Source organism: Thermobia domestica, chromosome 1 (genome assembly GCF_964235325.1).
Source record: "Thermobia domestica chromosome 1, izTheDome1.hap1.1, whole genome shotgun sequence".
In the NCBI taxonomy this organism is placed as follows: domain Eukaryota; kingdom Metazoa; phylum Arthropoda; class Insecta; order Zygentoma; family Lepismatidae; genus Thermobia; species Thermobia domestica.
This window is the reverse complement of record NC_137454.1, coordinates 29918781-29943995: the sequence shown is the minus strand read 5'-3', so window position 1 is coordinate 29943995 and position 25215 is coordinate 29918781. Positions and strand designations below refer to the sequence as shown.

At 32.3% G+C, this 25215-nt stretch overlaps 1 protein-coding gene across 9 annotated transcripts in view; it reads left to right on the top strand.

The window, feature by feature from the left end:
- The window catches only part of Obsc (Obscurin), a 633182-nt gene that overhangs the window by 279977 nt on the left and 327990 nt on the right, over positions 1 to 25215 (top strand). For 5 of the 9 annotated variants that reach the window (XM_081756083.1, XM_081756051.1, XM_081756026.1 and 2 more), the window contains 3 exons: positions 2749 to 2901; positions 11261 to 11449; positions 22883 to 23053. In XM_081756083.1, the coding sequence (XP_081612209.1) occupies positions 2749 to 2901; positions 11261 to 11449; positions 22883 to 23053 (513 nt within the window). The remainder of the gene's footprint in view (positions 1 to 2748; positions 2902 to 11260; positions 11450 to 22882; positions 23054 to 25215) is intronic. The other 4 variants (XM_081756092.1, XM_081756059.1, XM_081756036.1 and 1 more) reach the window with 3 other exon arrangements.

Here is a 25215-nt window from a genome sequence, read left to right as displayed (position 1 = left end):
GTAGCTCTGCTAAGAAAGTTGGCTAGAGATACTTAAGTCGATTTTATTTTTTGAACTGAGACAAAGTATCAGCTAAGGCATAAATTTGTAATAAATTTGTATAGCTAAACATGTCTATAAATTACTCTACAGTGGCCTTTATAAAGCCCGAACATTGCCATTACGTAAATAATTCCTTACACGCATGGCGGTAAACGTAGTATTAAAGGTAATAAATTCCTTTGAGGTTTTCGTAACCGAACGAAAACAGATAAGTTCTGTAACGTCCTTGATATCACACAGTAAAGAAAGAAAGGGGATCCGTAAACTTGGCAAGATTCCCATTCACAAACTACATCTAGAAAAAAGAGAAGCATCTCACATTTTATTTGTGAAGTGCAAGAACTCTTCCTGTGACTCAACGAAAACTTGTATGAGAAGAAAACTAACATAAACAGCTCTCCTCTTTAAAAATTTATATGGCGACGTAAGATTAGCATGTCTTGAAAGACACTGCAATTATGGATCCTCCTTCTATCCTTAAAATAAACCACAGATGTTATAAAAAGACTTGCCAACCTTGGTTCTCCTGTTGAAGTTACGTGCTGCCATCTGTGGGAGTAGGTTGCCAGGTGAGAAGCCTCACCTGTCGTAAAAGATTGTCATTATAAACAAAGGTAAAAGATTTGTCTTTCTGGAACTCCTTGTCCGCGAAACCATGAATTATCTTGTGGCGTTGCAAAGTTGCATGCATTACATAAAGCATAGAATATGTTCAAGACACTTATTGATTCACAAGACAAGTGAATAAACATCCAGAATCGGTGCAGATTAAAAATAGAATTGCTAAGATTTGAGGTCCGTGTCGGGTAAAATCTGTTACTTTAGAAAGGAACAATATTGTCTAAGGTAATTATTTATGAACGCAACGTACTCTAACTAAAATAATAAAGTAGATTAACCTATGCTTTTCTAGATATATTATGTTTTGATCATGATTGCAAATAGTGCCTCTTTTAGTCGATAATGAAATTATAATATCGGAAAATGATGGATAAGATTATTTCCTCTTTCAAATCGCTGAATTAGCTGAAGAAATATTAAATTTCAGGGAAAAAAAATATACTGTTAATAAACTCATTTATCAGTTTTGAATAATTTTATTCTTTATTTTTTCAAGGGATATATTTCTTAGCTCTTAAGGTTTCTGTAAATTGTGACGTCAAATTTGTCAATATTATTTTTTAAATTTCGTTATTGAATATAATCAAGCGGATAAGAATTTTTGACTTTTAGAATCACGACTACGTTAATCTTTGTCTTTAAAAGTTTCTTACTTCTTGCGTGCTTTTAGTCTTTTTCCCTCGAAATTAATTTTGTCTTGGATACTTTACATATTAGTAAATGTGAACGAAAATTCAAACGTAACGAGCATTTTTAGGAAGAAAATATGATGATGGTATAGTAAAATAGTTTTTGTTGACAATTATTTCATTCTTTTCCTTCTTTTATTTCTGAATTCCAGTTTATGTCGCCAGATCCACCAAGAATTCAAGCTGTTAATTTTCCTATCTTTTAAAAGTAAAAAACGCCATTCTTTTGCTAATACATTTTTCGGGTGTTTCCAAGTATGGAGGTCAAGAAATTAAGTTTCCAACCCTATGTATCAATTTTCTGTCAATACCCTAAAGCAAATTTTTCCTGCTTATATTTATAAAACAATTTATTCTGCAAGAATGGACAACAAATTGTTTTTCCTTGACTTATAAATTTTAAAATTAGATTCAAAAGATAAGAAAGAAAAACAATATTTTAAAATGCTCAGTTTTTTTTTTTTTAATTCACAGATTTACAGTACACCAAATTATAACGTTCTTGCAGACTTACAAACTTATGATAACTAGCCGTCATTTCTGTGCACGACAAATATTTCAATAAATTCAGAATTATTTTACTGGAAATGTGTTTTTTTTATAACTTAAGAGCCTGCTTTACTAAAAATAATTAAAAAATTACCATTTTTCTTTTGCTTGTTTATTCATCAGTGAAAGAAGATAATGAAATGCAAGTCACCACAATCATAAATAATGCAATTCTACAACAGAAAATATGAACCCGAAGAATGTTCAGTGTTGCAATCCATAGAAATTACAGTGTTGCCAGAAAAACAATTTCCCTAAAATCTAAGTTAAGGCAGCGAGTAGAGGAACAAACTCAACTGCATTTGGTTACGTATCATATTGTTTTGGTTTCCTGTGAACTACTTTTTAAATAATAGTTGTATTTAGTTTGTAATAAACAAAATAGTTTTAACATACAGTTATTAAAACTAAATAATAATGTTAATTAAAAAGTAGTTCACATGAAACCAAAACAACATGATACGTCATCAAATGTAGTTGAGTTCATTCCTCTACTCGTTGTCTTAACTTAGATTTTAGGGAAATTGTTTTTCTGGCAACACTGTAATTTCTGTGGATTGCAACACTGAACATTCTTCAGGTTCATCTGTTGTAGAATAGCATTATCTATGATTGTGGTAACTTGCATTTCATTATCTCCTTTCAATGATAAATAATCAAGCAAAAGAAAAATGGTAAATTTCGTATTATTTTTAGTAAGGCAGGCTCTTAATATCTAATACACGTTTTATTTACAATATTCACCAAATTTTTTGTTGACCCGATAGAACTTTTACAAAATACATGGCCTAACCTCACTAGTTCCTATTAGTTCTGAAATATTTATTTGGTTATTTTGTTGTTTTAGGAGAATTAAGTTGGATTCTGACAGCGCGTTGGACCTTGGTTCAGAAACACCTAGTCTTCTGGACAACTCGGCTGCAAAACATAAAATCTCCGTTCGCCCACGGAGGAAACATGTCAGCCCTCGTCCAACAGAAGAAGAACTCGAAGACGCTAGGTAGGAGTGTTTCTTGTGAAAGCAAAGAACGTCAATATGGCTTCCTCCAGCGTCTTTCATCTTTAGTTGGTATTCTCTATTGCAGAAACAATTGCAACATTTGAGTATATATGTAAATAAAAAAGAAGCAAATAACATGCATGGCAGTAGCTACTTACAGCAATGATAACCCTATTAAAACTTTCTCAAATAAAAGAATAACAATGAAATTGTTCTTTTGCTCAAATCGACTCTGCTAAATTGACCATGACTTTCTGCAATACAAGAACTAAACTCTAATGACAATATTAATCAAAGATGTATATGAATCATAATGTATAGATACTGAAATGTTATCTTTAAATTATGTTATTCCTTTGAACTTCACTTAGCAAAAGTACTGTTTTTTTTTTAAACAAAATATTCATGAAAGGTATAGAGCTTAACTATTTTTGACGAGAACTGTTGACATTATTACAAAAAAAGATGAAATATCAGTTTAATTGAATTAAGTCTTAAAAGTGTTGGTCAGTTGTAGCGAGAACTGTAATAATCTTGGACGCCAAATATTATACGATCAACGCACAAATGGAGTCCAAAGTTTCTCATACTGCAATAAAATAAGTTGAGAACGTGTTTTGTTAAAGTGAAATTAAATAAAATGTGTGCCTCAGAGATAGAAATTGAACTCTTATCTAAGGAAGGTCCACTACCACAATATTCAAAGTGATCTGTTATAAGGAAGACATTAAAAATTCAAAAAATAGCATATATATATTCTATACACTCTGTATATATATATATATATATATATATATATATATATATATATATATATATATATATATATATATATATATATATATATATATATATATATATATTTGGTCTAGGAATTAATTCGTGCGGTTTTTAATAAAAATTGAAGCTTTATTTCAAAAACAAAGTAAATGAATACGTTAACAAAAATATTGTCCATCGCTAGCCACTACTTTCTCCCATCTTTCAGGCAATTTATGGATTCCGTGTCGAAAGAATTCCTCATCTTTTGACGCAATCTAATCAAAGATCCATTTTTCGATATTTTCTGAAGAAGTGAACCGCTGTCCAATCAAATCGTTATTCATGCAATCGATCAAGTAGTAGTCAGACGGAGCAGTGTCTGGTGAATATCGCGGGTGGAGTAACACTTTCCATCCGACATTTTCCAAATAGGTTTTGACCGGTTTTGCGACATGTGGTCGAGCGTTATCATCTTGATAAATAAGTTTATTATGCCTGTTATTCCATTCTGGTCGTTTTCAGGCCAGAGCTTGCTTCAAACGCATTAATTGTTGTCGATAGCGGTGTCCATTAATAGTTTCACCAAGTTTCAGAAGTTCATAGTACACCACACGTTTCAAATCCCACCATATATACAGCATAACCTTTGCACAATGAATATCTCGTTTCGGTTGTAAAGGACCTGGTTCACCTTGCTTCACCCAGGCCTTTTTTCGTTTAGGATTCTCGTAATGAATCCACTTCTCATCACCAGTTACAATTCGATGCAAAAATCCCTTCCTTTTCTGTCTGAAGCAGCAATTCGCAAACGGTTTTTCTTCTTTCAACGTCTTTCTTTTCAATTCATGTGAAACCCAATAAGACATCTTTTGAATCATTCCTATGGCTTTGAGACGTTTGGAAACTGTTGTTTGCTCAACTCCAAATGCTTCTGCAAGTTCGTCCTGCGTTTGACACGAATCCTGATCAAGCAATGCTCTCAATTCTTCATCTTCAAATTCTTTTAGCTGTCCAAATTGCTTTTGGTCTTCCAAGCTGAAATCACCACCTTTAAACCGTGCAAACCACTTCTGACACGTTCGCTCAGCTAGAGCATGGTCACCAAACACTTCCACTAAAATATGATGACTTGCGGTAGCACTTTTCTTCATGTTAAAGCAATGAAGAATAACTCCCCGCAAAAACACTTTATCAGGCACAAAATGCGCCATTTTCAGTTGAAGAAAAAATGTTGTTGTTTCCGCTTCAAGCAACTGACATATACTAAACAAGATGCTCAATGACAGTAGTTTTCAACGCATGTTTGGATCAACGAAACTATGGGACAATAAGCTAGTTACGCCATCTTTTGTAAAACCGCACGAATTAATTCCTAGACCAAATATATATATATATATATATATATATATATATATATATATATATATATATATATATATATATATATATATAGGGTGTGTCAAAAAGAACTTTACAACTCTGAAAACTCTTATTGATTTTATTTCAGCTTACGGACATGATTTTGGTGACATTTTGTAGCAAAATACATAAGGATTTTTTAAACCTTATATCTAAAGAGGTTCAATGTCCAATGTTGACTTTGTAGGACTGTTCACAAAGCTTTGTCTCACTTTCTCTACAACGTCGTTCGACGTACGGAGATGATTTGAAAAATTGCTATGTCTTATCAAACATCCAGTTTCAATAAAACACTTGTGCCACTGAAAAAAATTAGTGTATGTAATCTTTATCATACTTTGTACGAAAATTACGTTGCACAGTTGTCGCAGACTTGGATTGTTGAAACCAAAACACACAGCTAGCATGCTCGGGACCAATAAAGGCAGCCATCTTTGCTGTAACTGCCGCCAGCGCTTGTGGTGGCTTGTTTCTGAACTAGTGTACTACGTGAGTCAAAACTTGATGTATTTTGCTACAAAATGACACCAAAACCATGTCTGCCAGATAAATGAATAAACCAATATAAGTTTTCAAAGTTGTAAAATCCTTCTTGATACACCATATATATATATATATATATATATATATATATATATATATATATATATATATATATATATATATACACTCTATCAGATATATCCAATTTATATCGTAGATATGAAAACGAAGTTGCAAAATACATGTATATAATTTCTTTTATTTTTGATTCATTAGAAAAGTGAATGTTAGGGCATTTCTCTTCTGTTTTATTTCAACAGCCAGTTTCATTAAATTTAGATTATACAGAAGACAAGTAAGAACATCTGACCCTTTTGATAATATCTTAATTGAGGAATTATTTGCATACTTTCATATTTATACTTTTTTAGTAATATTAAATTCACATTATATTTTATTATTATTCAAATTACTCAGCGTATTTATAAAAGTCCGTAATTTCTTTAAAAAATCATTTAAAATTTCATTTTTAGTTCATACATTTATTTTGGGGTTGGAAGACCGTTGTTTTAAACGAGATTTTATTTTGAAATGGAAATGTTTTACTTTTCAAAACTGAAAAACGCGAAAGATAACCATCCTGACGCTTGTCTAATATGACAGAGAAACATTACATAAATACCAGGTTTACAGGCGCAAAAACTAATCTTACCTATATGCTTATCACATCTTCCAGTTATCAGCAAACGTTGTTTATCCTTGAAAACGAATTATTTAGATCACGTATCTGCAACTTCTTGAAACCTAAGGTGTACAAATGGAAATCTACAGTAATTCTTAATTAATGCAATATCAATAGGAGTTGAGAAGAACTGTCATGAGTAGATATCACGTAAATATTGCCCAAAATACAACAAATAGCTCAATGACACATCCGTTGAGTTTGACTAGTGTTTCAAACGTTTGTTTGGTGATTCCGTATAGGAAATATACCTGAAATATCAATGAATATTCTGTCTCTGTTAGAGAATCTCATGCTATATGCTCTATTAACCAACGCTTCATGTTGATTGAAATTATTTGAGCTGGCAATAGTGTTACAGTGAATCTCAACACTCACGTCTGTGAGGTATTAATCTGCAGAAAAGAAAAGCTTTTAGTTACACCATCGTGAATGGCTCTCAGACATGAGGAAAACATCTGAAAAAATGTAAAAAGTTAATTTTCAAAAAAAAAAAAAAAAAAAAAAAGTAGATGGAGCGTATTTCATAACTAATTGTTGTGAGGAAAACACTTTAAGTTATTGTCAACTTGGAGAATAAGAGACCATATCAATCTGATCACAATTTCAATTTGAAAATTGTCAGTTTTTTTTTCTGCCTGATTCTGTAATGACAAGTGTTTCCATGCTAATAGGAAATTGTTAATCCATACCAGCTGTATCCACTTCTGCTCCCTCTTAACTTTATTTTTTATAATTGGTACCGGTAAAAAAGTAATGACTTTAATGCCTGACTATAAATTTCTAACATAGACTTGCAAATTTAATCAATATCAGGTGAATCTAAACATGTAAAAGAAATTATACATCAAATTTCTTATTCTCCGTAATCAAATTTCTTGTTTCCCATAAATTTATGAACTGCGAAGCAAAAAAAAAAAAAAAAAAAAAATGGAAAGATCAACGTAACAACGTTTTAATATTTATACCTCCATTACTTGAGCCTGCGTGTAATCAGAGGACATTTTTTTTTTTTTTTAATGTTTATGGTATCAAGTGCTTTCCTCTCCTTACCTAGTTTTCCCCAGTTCCTTTCTTTCCTTTTCTCTTGATGATAAACCACGAACAGATTCGAAAATTTGGATTTTAAGATTGCTGTAAGAAACAACAAATAACATCATGTTCTGTTTCCTTTTTATTTATTTATTTATTTTTGCTTATTATATTATTCCTCAAATTTGTGATAAGTTCATACTCTCTACACATACAGGGTGTTACAAAAATTGTCACAATATTTTAGGAATAAATTACTTAGCCTCACATCAAAATAAGAAAAAAAAGTTCATAATGGACTTGTGCTTTAAAGTGGATATAGTTTCGGAGTTATAGGGTGCCGAAAACGTGAAACAAGTGAACTTTAAATGATCATATCTTCACTACTATGGGAAGTATCGTAGTCGGCTCAAGACATCACTGAGAAACTGGTATGTGAACTATCCAAACCATGTTTAAAAATGCTCTAGCACTTGCACACCAATTTTTTAGAGAGGTAGGTGGAGAGTGATCAAGTACTCCCAAACAGTCTCTCTAAAAATGATTGTAGAAGTACCGGATGTTCTGAAAGATAGATGTTTGGATAGTTAACATACTAGTTCCTCAGTGATGTCTTGACCCGCCTACGACCAGTCCCATAGTAGTGGAGTTATGAACTTTTAAAGTTCACTTGTTGCACGTTTTCGGCAACCTTTAACTCTGAAACTATCTACTTTTAAGCACAGGTCCATATGATTTTTTTTTCTTATTTTGATGTTCCCAAAATTTAAAAAAAAAAAAATTCTGTTCCCAAAATTTTTGACACATTTTTGTTAACACCCTGTGTAATATTTAGAAGACAAATTCGCAAAATTCCTGAAGATTGCTAAATATTTACAAAGAAATTGGGCTATAGTTTTTAAGTAGTGGCTCTTGAGAGAAGTAACATTGGTACTATATTGGTAAAGGAAGTAATATTTCAATTTTATTCCTACAAGTTAAGGGAAGAAAGCACCATACACGTTCAGAAAGTTTAATACAAGAATTAGTATATTACGTAAGCTTTCGTTTCTTAGCTTGTTAAGATGTATTTAATTTTTTTTTCTGGTGTGACTTCCCTCAAGACTCACTACTGTACTTGTTTAAAAATTCCATCTGTTAGATTTACGTTATCATGACACAATTAAGGGGGCAGACTACTAAATATTTTTCAAAAGCTAACAATTTTTCTTTTGCCAGTTTTTCACAAATGAAAAGAGATAATGAAATGTAACTTACCAAAATAATAGATAATGTTATTCTACACCCGGAAATACGAATCAAAAGAATTTTCAGTGTTGCCATCCATAGGAATTACAGTGTGATCAGAATTTGAATTACCCAAAAATCTAGGTTAAGGCAACAACTAAAAAAATGAAGTCAACGGTAATTGATGACTTACCGTGCTGTCAGTGTTCCTTGTTAACTACTTTTTAAATAATATTTGTTTTTATTTTGTAATAAAGAGTACAAAATTAATAATTTTTAATAAACAGTAGAACTAAAATACGAATATTATTTAAAAAATAGTTAACAAGGAACACAGACAGCATGATAGGTCATCAATTGCCGTTGAGTTCATTTTTCTACTCGCTGGCATAACCTAGATTTTTGGGTAATTCAAAGTCTGGTCACACTGTAATTTCTATGGATGGCAACACTGAAAATTCTTCCGACTGGTATTTTCGGGTGTAAAATAACATTTTCTATTATTGAGGTAAGTTACATTTCATTATCTCTTTTCATTTACGAAAAACTGGCAAAAGAAAAATTGTTAGCTTTTGAAAAATATTTAGTAGTCTACCTCCTTAAGTCGTTTGAAACTAAGTTCGAAATGAAATCTCCACAATTGGCCACTGACAAATGTATGTACTTAGAAGAGTTTGAGGCGTAGTTGCATCCAAAAGATATTATACACGGAACTATACATATAGAACTTTAGGCGCTTATTCAAATGCTCCATCAGGAACTTGATATACGTGTTACTATAGATACGAGGGTAAGTCAAAAATTATCCGCAATGTAGCTATAACTTTTCATGTATTGTTCATACTAATCTCTGTCCTCATTTATTTTATTGTTATGCTGTTGTGGTCATGCTATGAAAGTTTGATCTTAATTCCTCCGTTTGTCTTCCTTTTGTTGCAGATACATCATGGCCGCTCCATTAGAAGTTTGTACAAAATAAAAACAACAAGCAGTGAACATAATATTATTCTGTTAGACAGACGAGTGACTATTGATGAAGTGGCATATCATCAGGAAATTAGTCAAGGTTCTGCATATGAAATCATCCACAACAGACTTGAGTTTCATGAAGTCACTCGTCCGGTTTATTCCTCGTGCGTAACACTTGTGCAACCATTTTTGAATTTTTCAATCCATTCGTAGACACTCAGTAGCTGCAAGACACTGTTCCCGTATTATACCGAAAGTCTTTGATGGATTGCGGCCCCTGATACATCTTCCGACCACAAACACTGGATCACTGTTCGTTGTTCCTCTTTTGTGCAAACTTCTAATGGAGCAGCCATGATGTATCTGCAACAAAAGGAAGACAAATGAAGGAATTAGGATCAAACTTTCATAGCATGACCACAACATAACATGCTTCTAATGGAGCGGCCATGATAAATCTACAACAAAAGGAAGACAAATGGACGAATTAGGATCAAACTTTCATAGCATAACCACAATAGCATAATAATAAAGTAAACTAGAACAGAGATCAGCATGAGCAATATAAGAAAATTTATAGCTACATTGCGAATAATTTTTGACTTACCATCATATATTATATACGAATTTTAATTTTAATTTTAATGCTACATAAGATTTCTAATTTTAATATTTGGTTGGTTGATTGAATTGGATGTAGCGTCTCTTTCATCAGCGAAGCTATACGAGACGTGGACCTGCAGCTTAACCTGAGATCCGAACCACATGAGCTCCCATCGGGAATCGAACCGGGTCTCCCACGTCAAAGGCGCGTACCATAACCATATAGCCACGAGGGAGCTCCAAAGTTTAATTCTATTTAGTGTAATGCATATAGACAGATCTTTGCCTTTTTCGAAATTACACCTTAAACAGTATTGCAAAACTTTGTGCTGTACTAATTCGTGTAGTCTCTACTATTTAATCCCCGAAAATGCAATAAAAACTGTAAATATCTGGAGAAAAAAATAGCATTCCATACGCAAAGGTACAGAAATTGACAGGGGTTGCCGTGACTTCAGAATTTCGTATTTATGGATTTTTTTTTTTTTTCAGAATAATCATAATTTGAATGGACACCATGTCAGTACGCTATAAAGTTTCTCTTATATTTTTGTATACTCCTTGAAGTTAGTGGTAAAGTAGTTTCCTATCTTATCCATAATGGTGGTTAAATAAACAGTTGTTTGCTACGCAGTATGTATCATAAATAAAGTAACAGAAACCCCTAAGTGAGAAAGAATACGTATAAAATCACACAAATGAAGAATATCAATAATATGCAAATTACAATGGATAAAAACATTTGATAACTAATATACACTAAAGAACGAGATAAAATCCACTAAAACAAACTATAGATGCAATGCAACACAAATGGAACTTTATTTGCAAATGAAATCGAAAGTACTCTGATGATATATTTATTCTGGTGAAGATGTAAAGCATTACTTATGCGGCATTTACAATTACACACGTCCTTGTCTACATTCGGATGCAGCCATACTTCCTAAACAATTCATGACTAGAAGACAACACTAATAAACATTGGATGAACACTAATGCACTACAGACGAATTTGATGCTACAGGACAAAAACATTTAATCAAGATATGCTGATGTTGAATCGCGAAGCATGGGTGATAATGGTAACAATAGTGATTAGTGGTTCATTTTACCTTATAGGTGGCTTGTGAGAACCTGTTGTAATGGCGGATCAACTCCGCGGCAGGGATACGTACCGGCAAGTATTTTGGAACGAGGAGGCACGGGGAGCAGCAATACAAGTATTACCAGCGTGAGAAGCGCAGATCATGTACCACAGCGAAAACCAAGTCGGCCAGAAACCAGAGAAGAATGTTTTGCCAGACGAGAGTAAGCTGATATGATATTTTAAAGAAACCAGCCCCATGCATCTATGACCAATTTTCCAGTAAAAACAAAGTATTAAGTGGGAAATCGATTAAAGATAATTTTTAGAAAGTAGGTTTAGATACAAGGAATGCATTTATGAAGAAAATATTCCCTGCCAAACCCACAGATCAAAAAACGTAGAAGTAGTGCTGATAAGAAAACATCTTTACTTTGAAACCTTTTGAAAAAAATGCAAGTATCACATCAACCATACCTGGAATGCAATCTCCCTGTGTGTTGAAAGGAACCCTTGGTATTTGCAAAAAAAGTAAAATTTCCTGCATCAAAATACCTGACAAATGTCTTCCGTCCATTAGAAGTTGAAATTGCATTTATATTTATAATTTGATCATTTAGCATGAAGTTTATTCTGTCTTGTTGGACTTTTATCAGGGATGATTTAAGTTCGAGTAAAGGAAACAAAATGTTAATGATTTGAGGTCAATGACGTTAACACATCATCACTGAAAAACAGTCTGCGAACTTTCCTTAACTAGTTATATTGGAGATATGTTCTGCTGTGTGTAGTCTAAACTCATTGTGTTGAAACAAGAACCCAGTTTAAGGTATTGATAATACAATTGACCAAGGATTTCATTTGAAAGGTACAATTGACCAAGGATACTGGAATACATTTGAAAGGTAGCATTAGAACGAATTAGAATAAGGATCGCAGTATCAGTTTTTTATTAAGTAATTTAAGTTTGGAATTATTAAGCGTATTAGGTCCGGTTAAATTCGTGCCAATTGTAGTGATGATGCACTTGCATGACACAAAAATGACTCTTAAAATAATATTTTAAGTTACATTCCTTATGTTTCTAAATCATCATAATCTTCAATTTTAGTCATGTTATATTGAAAATTAGAATTCTTTTCGTTCTTGCAACATATACATTTTTCAAATTCGGTTTGTCTGCAATCTTTAAAGATCGTTAAACAAAAAATTGTGAAACTAGAGATTCATGCATGTATCTTTCAGAAAGGACGCTTTACACAGATTGAATTGCTCGGAAAAGTTTCTAACATATAAAAATAAACAAATTATCAATTTTGGTCCTGCAAAGTTCACAATGTCGAATCGTGGCATTTCTTAGAGAATATCTTTAAAAATATGCGGTATGAAGATATATTAAACAATAAATATATTTAACCATACGACGATATGTTTTAAAATGAAGAAGAGATTAGAGCATATCTGGAAGGAGTATTATGTACAATGAGATATCAATGTGACAGCTTCTCTTTGCTAAGAAATCAAATGCCCCAGACAAGAATATGAATGTCTATCTCCCATTTATTTTGACCTTATTTATATTCTTGTTTTATATAAAGTTCCATAGAAACAAAGGAATCGACTAATTTATTAATACGGATATATTAGATAGGGAAGGTTTTCCAGCTTACGATGAACTTCAATCTCTCTATCTTTCTCAGCTCAACCATAGGTTGGTGGGCAACATGGAAATTTTAACACATTTCTCTTCCTTGGGAAAACTGTTTTATACTTTGAAAAGGTCTTTTCTTCGTAATTGCATCTAGATATTCTATCCTTGGTCTTCCTTTTCCTGGTTTTCCTTCTGCCTTTCCCTCTATCAACACGGTGATCCAATCGGATTGCTGAATAAGATGGCCAAGCATGTTGTTTCTTCTTTTTCCTATTATCTTCATGATCTGTCGTCCTTCATTAGCTTCCTTTAGTACGTGTTAATTTCTTTTCCTTTCAGTCCATAATATGCGCAACATTCTGGCCAACATAACATTTCAGATACTCCCAGGTTGGATATTTCAGCTTTTCTCAATGTCTACGTCTCTGATACGTAAAGCGCCACGCTCCATACCAGAGTCTTAATAAATCGTTTTCGAACTTCCAACGACACATTTCTTGATGTTAACAGTCCTCTTTTCTTATTGAATACTTGTTTAGTCTGTACTATTCTTCAATGAGATTCAAAATTTCACAGCCATTATTTCATTTCTTATCATGAATTTAAGATAAACTTGTGTTTAAATTTGCAGATATTACGTTAAACTTTACGTTGTAGCATTGAAAATGTTTTGTACAATAAAACTGAAATACATGTGCAGTAACCGTTATTTCTTGTATTATGTACGCACCATATACTATATTTGCACATAAACACACATGTTACTGTATGTTCAATTTAAAAAGAATAGGTTTATGTTATTTACTAATAATTGTGTACATTTAATTAAAACTGTAAATAATGTAAGAAATATAATGTATTTTTGTCTTGTTTGCCTCTACATTCTACGAACTTCAATTTAACCGTAAGTTACGTCTTCAAATAAGCATATGTATTTATAAAAGCATGTATGATTTGCTACATTTTTCTTCCATTAATGCTATAATAATATATAAATACTCCTAACACAATTTAAAACTTATGATTAAAAATTTCCTCATATCTTACAATGAATTAAAAATGAAATTGTTAACTGATAACATAGAAGTACTGAACTAACTTCACTTGATCTAATCTTGGAAATGTCCGAAAAAATGAAGAAAAGAAACAGTGTAAATTTTACTTAGTGTTACGAAACAAGGCTTACTTATACAATCTCTTTCTTAGAGAATAATATCTAGAAAGAAGCATGGAATATGAAGTATATGGTTTCTTCTTCACCATCTTTCTCCTTAAATGTCATAATCCCCGCTATTTGATATACAGCGTGTCCATAAAAATTGTCATATTTTAAAGCGATATTACGTCGCTTTGGATAATCGTATTTAAATGAAATTGGTCACATTTGAAATAAAAGCTCAAGTATTTTTTTACTATACCTCACAGACATTGAATGTGGCCCTCACGAGTGGCGATGATATTCCCATTCACGCCACACATCTGCAACATATCTGTTGAAAAAGACTGAATGGCAGCACTGATACGAATTTGCACCTCTTGCAGGTTTTGAGGCACTGGAGGTACACTCATGTCCAAAATTATTGTCGCATGTCTATAAATATGTTGTTCTAGGAATATAGCTTAATAGCGAATTCTCCCGGTATTTCTTATAATGTTAATATGTGTATAATCGACAAAGACATGTATGAGGCAAATTTCTTGTCAAAAGAGCAGTAAACAAGAACAATGAAACGAAAATAAAACTTTCTTGTCCACTTAGTAAGATTTTATTTTACTTACTCTAATTTTTGTATTTATAATTCTTTTCCTATAAAATTTACCACAAGTATACATTCCCCGATTATACACATCGTATCAGTATTAAAAGTACCCTGCAAAATCATTATCAAATTATATTCTTACAAGAAGACAACTATAGATATGCGACAATCATTTTGGACATGAGTGTACATGGACGCATCATTTACGTAACTCCATAGAAAGAAATCACAAACTGTCAAGTCAGGTGACCTCTGTGGCGGTGGCGAAAACACACCAACTTCGTTCTTGTGGCGTCGCCATAACTCCTTAAAACTTATTATTTAATAACAACACAACATAACGAAAGGAAATAAATTTACGTTAGCACATTACGGCATAACAGTGCAGAAATATAAAAGCTTCCCAAGTGACCTCCAGCAGAAAGAGCAACTGCCTGCTAAATATCCAACAATAAACCCATATCGATTAATCACAAAGTAAACACGAGAGAATTTACTTTTTCTGTGTTTGATCCCGTCCATTATTTACATTGTAGTCCATTGTTGTCCATTGTTGTCCATTGTTGACATGAACAAAAATATTTGAATGTTTCTTTCAAATATGACCAATTTCATTTAAATAATTAACCAAAGTGGCGTAATATCACTTTAAACTATGATAGTACTTTTATAGACACTTGTATTTTGGTTGAACTTATCACTCCCAAACCTAAAGAAACAAACACACATTCTTACTTACTACTTTAATTCCCAACCAGAAACTTTCTCTTCATCTCAGTGATTTTTTCCAACATAAGCTGGTAGTTCTTGATGTTACTATGATTACTTTCCATTTCTCTGTTTTCATTCCCGTATTCTAAGAACACATTTATACAAAATTCCACATTGTTCTACAAAGTTAAATATATACTTTTAAGTTTATTACATATTAATGAGTTTTCTGTAATACTTCTACTTAATGTTTTCTTTAATTATTTTTATTATTATTGTTCTTCGGACTCATTACAGCATTATGTCTTTATAAGAATAATTAATTAAAATTAAATAATCTTTCGTAACGTACTTATTTTATTTTGTGTTAAAAAGGAATTAAATAAAATATCCATTGAAGCTTTCCTGGCGTTGTATTGCAAACAGGACTTCTCGGATTAGCAGCAGGTAAATACTGTTCTATCTTGCAACGTTTCGGGGATTGACATTGTTCTCATCTTCAGGTAAATATGATGGGGAAATAGAGTGCGTGGAATATATACTTCATGTGTGTGTATGGTTGGACTCTTCTGATTGGTGGTTGAAATGGCGGTTTCTAATTGGTGTCCATGTTTGACTCAGTTGGAATCCTGTGTCTCTGTTAAGGCTCGTTTTCTTCTTGTGTGATTTCTACACCTTCTTTTATCCTTCTATCCCAACTGTTGAGATTTTGCTATTATTTTAGTATCTGTGAATAAAATTTTATGTTTCTGGTTGATGCTTTGCTTTGCCACCCTAGATTTTTCTGATTGGTTTAGTTTGATGTAACTGTTGTGTTCTTTGCATCTGGCTTCAATGGTCCGTCCTGTTTGTCCAATGTATGCCTTGCCACATTCACATGGGATGCAGTAAACTCCAGGTATTCCAAGGCCCAGATCGTCTTTGGTTGGTCGCAGTAAGTTTTTTTTTTTTTTTAATTTACTGAAGTTAAATATTTTACTGTACGTTGTTTATTTATCTTATATGAAAGATTAATTACATATCTTAAATATGTTAGCTTCTTCTAAAATTTATTTGTTTTTGAAAAGTATATATGGATAACAGAAAGGTACATCAAAAGAAAAACAATTGGTGATAATTCTGTCTCTTTTTTTAATGAACTATTAGACGAAATGAAAGTTCAAAGAATGACGAATACTGACTAGCTGCACTTCATATTTTATGAGAAACATTTTTACAGTACTAATTTCCAAGAAAACTGCTCGCGTTTTGGCTAAGGAACAAGAAGAAATCATTCTAAAATTAGGTTCTTCAGTAGATTTTTCTGAGTTAAAAAATTTTAAAAAACAGTAACTTCACTCTTATTTCAATGTTGCTTTTTGTTCACAATTTTATAGTATATAGTATTAGCATGCAATGAGTTATCTATTTTCTAATAGTAAGATTAAGTCTCTATCTATCTATTTATTTATTTATCTATTTTTTCTTAACATTCTTACTTTCATTATTTTATTGGAAAACTTTTAATCTCGCAATGTCGAAGATCCTGAAACTTTTTAAACAAAGTTTCGCTTCTCCTTTAATGAATTATAATATAAAAATTACATTAATTTTCAAGTCTTAACATTATCATTAGGCTATATTGTTAAATAATAATTCCAAGTCAATTATTTTTAATTAAGCGCTATTCGTAAACAAAACTAAAATTTTATCTGTTTTCTATCATTAACAGTAAGTTATAAGATTAGATTAAAAACGTAAATAGAATTACATTTTGTCTTGAAAATAATATATCAGTAACTTCATGAACTTGTATAAATTCAATATTTTATACCATCTTTTTCGCTGGGCTAGTGGCTAGCGCGTGCGTTTTTGAAGCACGGAGACTCGGATTCGATTTTGGTGCAAATCTTGGTTTCCACCGTAAACTGCAGGTTCACATGTATGTTTCGTTGGTGCTGAAAAAAAAAATGCTTAACTTCAACACTAAATATTATGTGTTGAAATCAATATGGTGTATTGAACTAAAATTATAGATTTCCCAATCTTATTCAGTAAAAGAGTTAAGTATAAATGAGAATTAAATGAATACGCATGTATTTTAAAAAATATATATATATATACTGTAAAACATACAAAAAAGAAACTAACTTAACCTTCCGACTAAAATCATTATCAAGTACATAAGATAAGAAATTCGCTTTCCTTAAAAGGAATTACAAAACAAGAAATGAAAATTTTATAATATTAATCAATTTTAAAAATATGAAGTAGTGAAAAGTAATAATTATAATAAAAAGCAAGAGTGTTAAATACAGTTGAAATTACTTAGAAAAAATTAAGATAGAAAAATAATTACGATTTTTTTTTTAAACAATTTTATGTATGTAGGAGATGAAATGAGTATAGTAAGGTGAAGACGGTTATGACCAGGAAGTGATCCGCGGATAGGACGGTCATTTGTGTCTCTCCCATCTTTTTCTGAAAGATGTGGAAGAGTCTTAGAAAAGGATTTTCCGGATGATTCCGGAAAGTGTGGTTGAATGCACTTTTGTAGGCTTTATATATTTAAGCACTGCATTACTATCAGTGATTGTTCATACAGGTCGAAAGAGGATTTAAAGGTTTTGCCAGTGGGTTTATTTAACGATGTTAATAAGGTTGAGAGAATCGCAATTACCAGTACAGTGGAATGTGCTTCTTTTCTTTATGGTCTTTGCGGTGAGATGTTGAAAAGTTGGATTGGTGGATGTTGAATATATAGTAAATTTTACATGTCGATTTGAGGCATTTCTTTGATGAAGATACAGAGTTTTAAAGAAACTAGTACTTGGAATGTGGATATGGACGATAGAGAGCATTGCTACACGAATTTGGGAGAAGAAAGCCTTTTCGGTTTCGTGTGAAGTGAAGGATAGCCAAAATTTGTGTTTCTGTACGGATTGGAAACTAGGATGATATTGACGGAGGAAATTGGGAAGAGAGGATTTGTATCTTTGTTTGTTCATTGTTTTCGATTGAATTTTTTAGTGGTAAGGTTGATGGTTATGGTTAGAGGGTTTAACAAAGGAGAGGACCATGTAATATTGTAGTTGCGGATAGAAGAGGTGGAGCAGGTAGGAATTCCCAGAATTACCAGAGCATAGGGTAGAGATGTTTTATATAATTGCAATGGGAGATCTTGAAATAGAAGAACTGCATTTTGTTGGTATAGTTTGAACACATATAAAATCATCTTTTTCTTTTAACAGTTTCATTTCTGATAAGAAAAAGCAGTTTAATTTGTCACTCTATAGTTTTGACTTGCATATCAATCTGGAGATGTTAAGTCTAGCGTTCATATGAAGAAATTTGACAGTTTTGTTGAGGGATCAGTTGAGCTTAACGGAACACTTGTTAAGGGACTGGAAATTGACTTTTTGACCATGAAGTGACTATGAATGGAACCCAGATGAAGGGTTGGAATGGTGGTTTATACTTACACCTTAAATATGTTTACCACTTACATATACTAAGAAGTTAATTTAATAATAATTAATGCTTACCTTTAATCAACAAAAGCTAGAATTATTTTGTTCTATGAGTTGATTAGCGTATGATGAGCTATATCTTGTTCTCAAGGCATTGCTCTTGTTTTGAAGATATTTTGGAGGCATTTTCAAATGAGAATTTGCTGGATTACGAAGTGTGTGGAGGCTTGCATACTTTTTTTCAATTACTCCCTCACGTACGCTATTTTTGTGGATAATGAAGTTACATCTATGTAAGCTAGGACGTGTTTGTTCGTAGGGGGTCGGTGATGGAATGAATAGTGGAGAATTGACTTTTTAAATAAGATAGAAGTTGGAGGTGGTAGCCGAAGAAAATGTAGATTCATTCGGTATGTTTCCCAGTACTGGAAGCAAGTCTTCATGAGTTTGAAAATTTGTAAGTTTCAGAAAAAAAAAGGAGTTTTTATCGTTTTCAATAAGATGCAACATAGTGATTTAAGATCGGCCCTTAAGTAGACCATGGTTGTTTAGTGATGGAATCATAGGTGGAATCCTTCTCCAAATGTATTATGTGTGTTTGGAAAGTTACTATAGGACTTCGAACCGCAGTCTGAGAGGTACATTGTTTGTTGATTAGAGTTCAAATCCTCTTTTCAGAACCAATGGCATCAAGTGTTCAAAATGGATTCCGAACCAGTAATCGTGTTTGGTATTCGAGGTGAGCAACCCACCGGGAATTGAACTCGTAACAACTTGCACAGAATCACGCGCGTTAGCCACTCGCGTACGAATGAGCATCTGAGTAATTTATGTACAGTGAAGTAGAATACTCACCTGCAGTGTAGATTATAATGGTGAGATCATAAGCAACGCCGAGGCCACCTGTGTTCAGTGTGTGTGATATATTGTATGCTTGAAGTGTGTTCGTGAATTAGAAGTCAGCAATATTTGGGTTCCTTGTGATTTACGTCCTAATGTAACACCAAGGATTGGAAGAAGGGAATTACAATTAACGTAGGCTCCGAATCACGACCGGGACAGGCCATCATGCAAGATTAACAACCATAATATAGGCCGCTCCTTACCATGTTATCTCGCCTCCAAGAGAGCTCGGGCCCGGTAGTCAGCATTTTTTTACGTATAAAATATATGTGTATATCTAGGTTGTTGTTGTTAGAAAGAGAGGAAGAGAGGAGCAATTTCCAGAAACAAGAAATTATCAGATAAATGAGAAAGGAATCGTTAGATCTATCTGGGTGGATTCGCAACTTAATGTCCCTAGGAAAGTTGCGGAGAAAAGAAAGAAAATCCGTATAGAGATTGGCTTGATTGATTGTGGAAATAAATAAATAAATAAATAAATAAAGTCTTAAGCATTACTCTTAAACCGGCGTTAAAGGGTTAAAATACGATTGAGAGCTGAGGTTAGCTTTGTGTGGATTTCTGTAATACTGGGCAAAGTGAGAAGGGGCGAAGAGAGAAAGGCAAGTTTCTATTCGGGAAGGAAAGAAGTAATGAAGGAGTATGGAAAAAAGAGGTGAGACGAATTCGGGAACTCTTGTATAGGTGTTTATTTCAAATTCTTCTTTTTATTATTTATTTTTAATTATCTCCTTATAATCTATTTTTATTATGTTCTATGTTTTTCAATTCTTTCTCGTTTCTTTTATACACATTATTAATTATCCGTTTTTACCCTCTATATTCTTATCGATGAACACTTCCTGTTAGCTTTATATTTCCACATTCAACATAGCTACCACGCAGTACCGTGCCGTGGGGAAAGGAGGCGACAGTCCTGGGCGCCGAAGTAAGGGAGTCCAAAATTCAGGAAGGAAAAAAGAAAAGAAGGAAAGAAAAGATGAGAGAGGAAAATATTACTCATGTTAGGAAAATGCATGTGCACATATATTAAATGGGAGGAAAAAAGGAATAAAAAGTGCTCAAAATCAAGGAAAAGCAGGTTTTGTTTTTGAAAATTTTCTTACGCTTCGTGTTAACTATAGTGGCACTCCGTGGCTGGTCTGTCGACCTCATTCATATGTATGGGGACTCCGTCGTATACTCTCGCCCCGGGTACTGATTTTCCATGGCACGGCACTACTACCATGTGACTCTGGGGTCCAATATTTTGCCCAATTGGACAATCCACAGTAACTTCTTTTTCTTCTATCTCTTCTCCCCCTTATCTGATGAATGGTTTAGTAGAAGCGCTTAAAGCTTATTTTCTTTGTGTTGTGTAATATTTTCTAATAAGAAATTGTTTATAAATAAAATTTGCTTATCAGAGATACACGAACACTATCACACACACAAAATGAGTTATTAGTCTGAATCTGAGTGATTAATCTATAGCTTCATCAGAAACGGAAGGAAAAGTAGAAAGAAGTTATATTATAGAGAAAAACAGTATCTACAACGTGCAGAGCGACGCCATGATGAAACAGTCATGATAGTGTTTCTAAAGTTTGGAGAGAGAATGTATAGTGGAGGAAAATAAAACTTACGAGATTGGTTGATCAATAAGAATCAGTATGAGTGGGTGAAGGAATAAATGAACAAAAGAGGAAATATATATTTATATATGTATATTGAAAGTAATAATAGAAATGAGTAAAACTATACTGTATATAAATGCCAAAAAGTGGCATGGAACTTTATGTCAATATCAATGTTTTTTTTACACTTTTGTGTGCTTCATGTTCAGAGAGCTTGATTAATAAGTATTCTGAAATTTTTTCCGAATCAATCTGTTTAAATAAAAGAAAAAATAAATTATTCTGACAAAACTTCAATATTTTGCATGGTTTGGTATCCACCTTAATGCGATATAATACACTCTTTCTTTAACACATTATATCTTCTCACAGTTACTTCCTTGTTCTTTAAGTTTTCTTTTCCTCCTACTTGTTCCACTACCATTCGAAGAAATATTTAGTGAAAGTGCATATGTTATGTTATGTGATAATATTTTTATACGTATTTTCTTGTAAGTAGTTTCTTTTTCTTTATCTTTTTGCCGTTATATTTTCTGGTAAGTAGTGTGTTTTCCATAACACTGCAGGTCTTTTCTTCTTTCAACATGTTAATATGGCGTTCAACTGGACTCTTTACGGCTACTCTATTCTATAATTTTCGTCCGAAAATCTCTTTTCTTATTTGATAAAATATATAGCGGAAGAGCTTATTGTTCACATTATTTTGTGTTTTGTGATAATGTTTTTTACTGTTTTCTGGTAAATAGTTTGTTTCCATGCTCAATTCGGGGTTTCTTTGTTCCAAGTACTAATATTCATCTAACTGGATATTTCACAGATGCTGTTTTGTTCTTAATGTTTCTTTTCTACTGCCACGCCCTTCGATATCTGATAAAAGATTAGCTAAAGCATTTATACTTATTTTCGTGTTTGTTAGTTGTGCGTTACTATTGTCTAGTATAAATAACAGATGGATGGATGGATAAATAAATTGGTTAACTGTATATGAAGACGGGAAATGTTATCAGAATTGGAAAACAAAGTATTAGAAACTCAAAGAATGAAAAATGAAACGTGATTTTCAATATACTTCAACTTCTTATCTGCTTACTGAACAAGTAGTGACAAATGTTAAAAAAATAAATAAATAAATAAATAAAAAAAATGAAAAGCAAGATAGGTAAAATATAGGTAAGTGTAGGATTTTACACCTGAGGAAAATAAGCAATTAGGTTTCATAAAAATCATACCTCTGTAAATTAATAATAATACAAGTTCCAGCGTGCGTTGTATTAAAGTTGCTGTTAATTTTTAAGTTTGCAAGCCTTTTAATGATTGTGACGTAAGCAGTTTAGACATAGAGCTTCTATATTCTATGGAATTAATTAATTAATTAATTAATCTTTTCAGCTTTGAATTCTGCACAGATCTCCTCAATATTAATTTGACTCTACGGGAAAATAACTTTATTTTTCATTTTCAGTGTAAATTATTTCTTTCTTGATCTGGCTTTTATTTTAAGTTGTTTACTAGTAATCAACTAAAATTTTAATTAATTGTTTTTTAATTTTTTAATCTATTTCTCTAGAGCGGTGGTTCGAGAGCTGGTGGAGACCGAAGAGGAGTTTGGAAAAGATCTCCAGTTTGTTATGGACCATTATTACAAGCAACTGGACAATCCAAAAGTTCCAAGATCTGTAAGAGATAATAAAGAAGTCATTTTTAGCAACTTCAAGCAAATTTCGGAATTTCATAACACGTATGTACTTTATTTTAGTATGTCTTAATGTTTATTAATTGCAATATCTATTTCATATATTTAAAGGCAAAGGTAAGCATTATTATCAAATGTCACTCAATTTTTCCCCCCAACTTTTCAGAATTTCTATTCCCTCAACTTTTGTTAAACAAAGAAAGGAAAGAAAGAAAGAAAACAGGGAACTAAGAAGATGGTGAGCTACCCTATTAGTCAAAGTTCTTTCCTCCGTAATGACACAGAAACGAACATAAATAATATAGAAAAAGTTCAGAATAAATATTTAAGGTACTTGGCATTTAGGGAGACACAAGTATATCCAAAGATATACAATAGTCAATCATTAAATTTAAACTTTAATACATTAAGTCTAGAACAGCGATGAAAAACGCATGATATGTTGTTTCTATACAAGATATTTAACAATAAAATCTACTGCACCGATTTACTTCAAGATTTTAAAATATACACTCTTACAAATGTAACTCGTCTTGAAAATTTCAATTTCTTTTACTGGGCAGATTACACATCAATGCAAACAAGAGGTCACCAGTATGGAGATTGAGTACAACCTACAATAGGTTAATAAAATACAGAATAGGTTTGGATATTAATATTAACACCATAAGTTAATTCAAGGCAATTCTTTGTAATGTAATAAGAAATAATTGTAGATGACATAATATTAATGATGTTGCAACAGTATTATACCTATAAGTGTATTATAATATGAATGTACGAATGTGTGATGATTGTTTAATACATGTAGCGGACACTGTAATTGGGTTATGTAGCCCGTTGTGTCTAGAAATAAATAAATAAATAAACTTGTGACTAGACATAGCTACTTCAAAAAAATAAAAAAAGTAAATAAAATAAAATAAAATAAAATAAAATAAAATAAAAATTAAGCGACCATTGCTAGTCCCAGAATGTTGAAAAGGAGGGCCTGTAGGCTTACAATCTTCTCAGCTCCCTAATATCGTTCTATATGTATCAGCTGATCTCAACTTCTACTGATTCTCACTTAAAAACACAACACTTCAAGTTTTGCAATGTCCTCTATTTATAATCTCTAAAACCTCGCAATCTTCTACTCAATTTCATTCAACTCTTCTGTACTTCTAATCTCAGTATCATCTTCAAGTACTTATACGCCTTCACTCAAATCTCTTAACTAACCTAAATTATATAAAAGAGTAAATGTGATTACCAGTGTGGTGCGTCTTGTGATATTATTTTTGTACAATATTTCGCCAATTTTACTGTTTTTTTATTTATGTATTCCTAATCTCCGCCTTACCTCTTTAACCACTTTTTATTTCATATTTTTTTTCTGTTACGTTCGAGAAAAAGGATAACTTCTGCACTTATGGTCGCAATTTAGTAAATTTGTTTGCCTTTTTCCCCTCTTCTTAGCGTTAATAACTGTACAGTGAACAATTTATGATTATTATAAGGAGTTCACCAGCGTCCTACTTTTCATTAACAGTATTTCCATATGTATTTTCATATTTTTTCACGAGCGCAATAGCAAAAAAGATGAATTAAGGAGCGGTTCAAAAAGTAATCATGAGATTAGGAGTACATGAATAGAAAAACAGTAAGGTTTGCTAAATAGTACAGAAAAATAATACCCCACGACGCAACATACAGGTAATAGTGATTTCTCTCTCTTATAGTGCGTGCATTGATGTATAATGTTACTTAATCCAATCCTTACTTCATAGTAATTGTAATCTATCAACCTCACTCAAGACCCTATTCAACCCCAATCTCACACTGTTTTTAGTCTATTACAATTCTTTTAATTGTCCAATCTCAATCAACTTCAATCTCCACTACTTCTAGTCTCTCAATCCAGCTTAACCTTAACCTCATACTAGTTCTAGTTTCTCAACCTTAAACTGCAGGATCTCTAGTTCTTTAGACTCACAGACAAATCTTCCTTTAGCATCCAATCTTATAGTATTTCTAGCCTATCAATCTCACTTAATCCTTAGCAGTAATCTCGCAGTGCTTCTAATCCTCAGCATCAATAAACATCACATCAATATTTCTAGTTCCTCAAATTCACTTAACCCCATTATTCAGTACTTCTAGTCCATCAACTTCACATACTTTTAGTCTCTCGCCTAAAAGTACTTTCATTTTCTTAAGTTCAG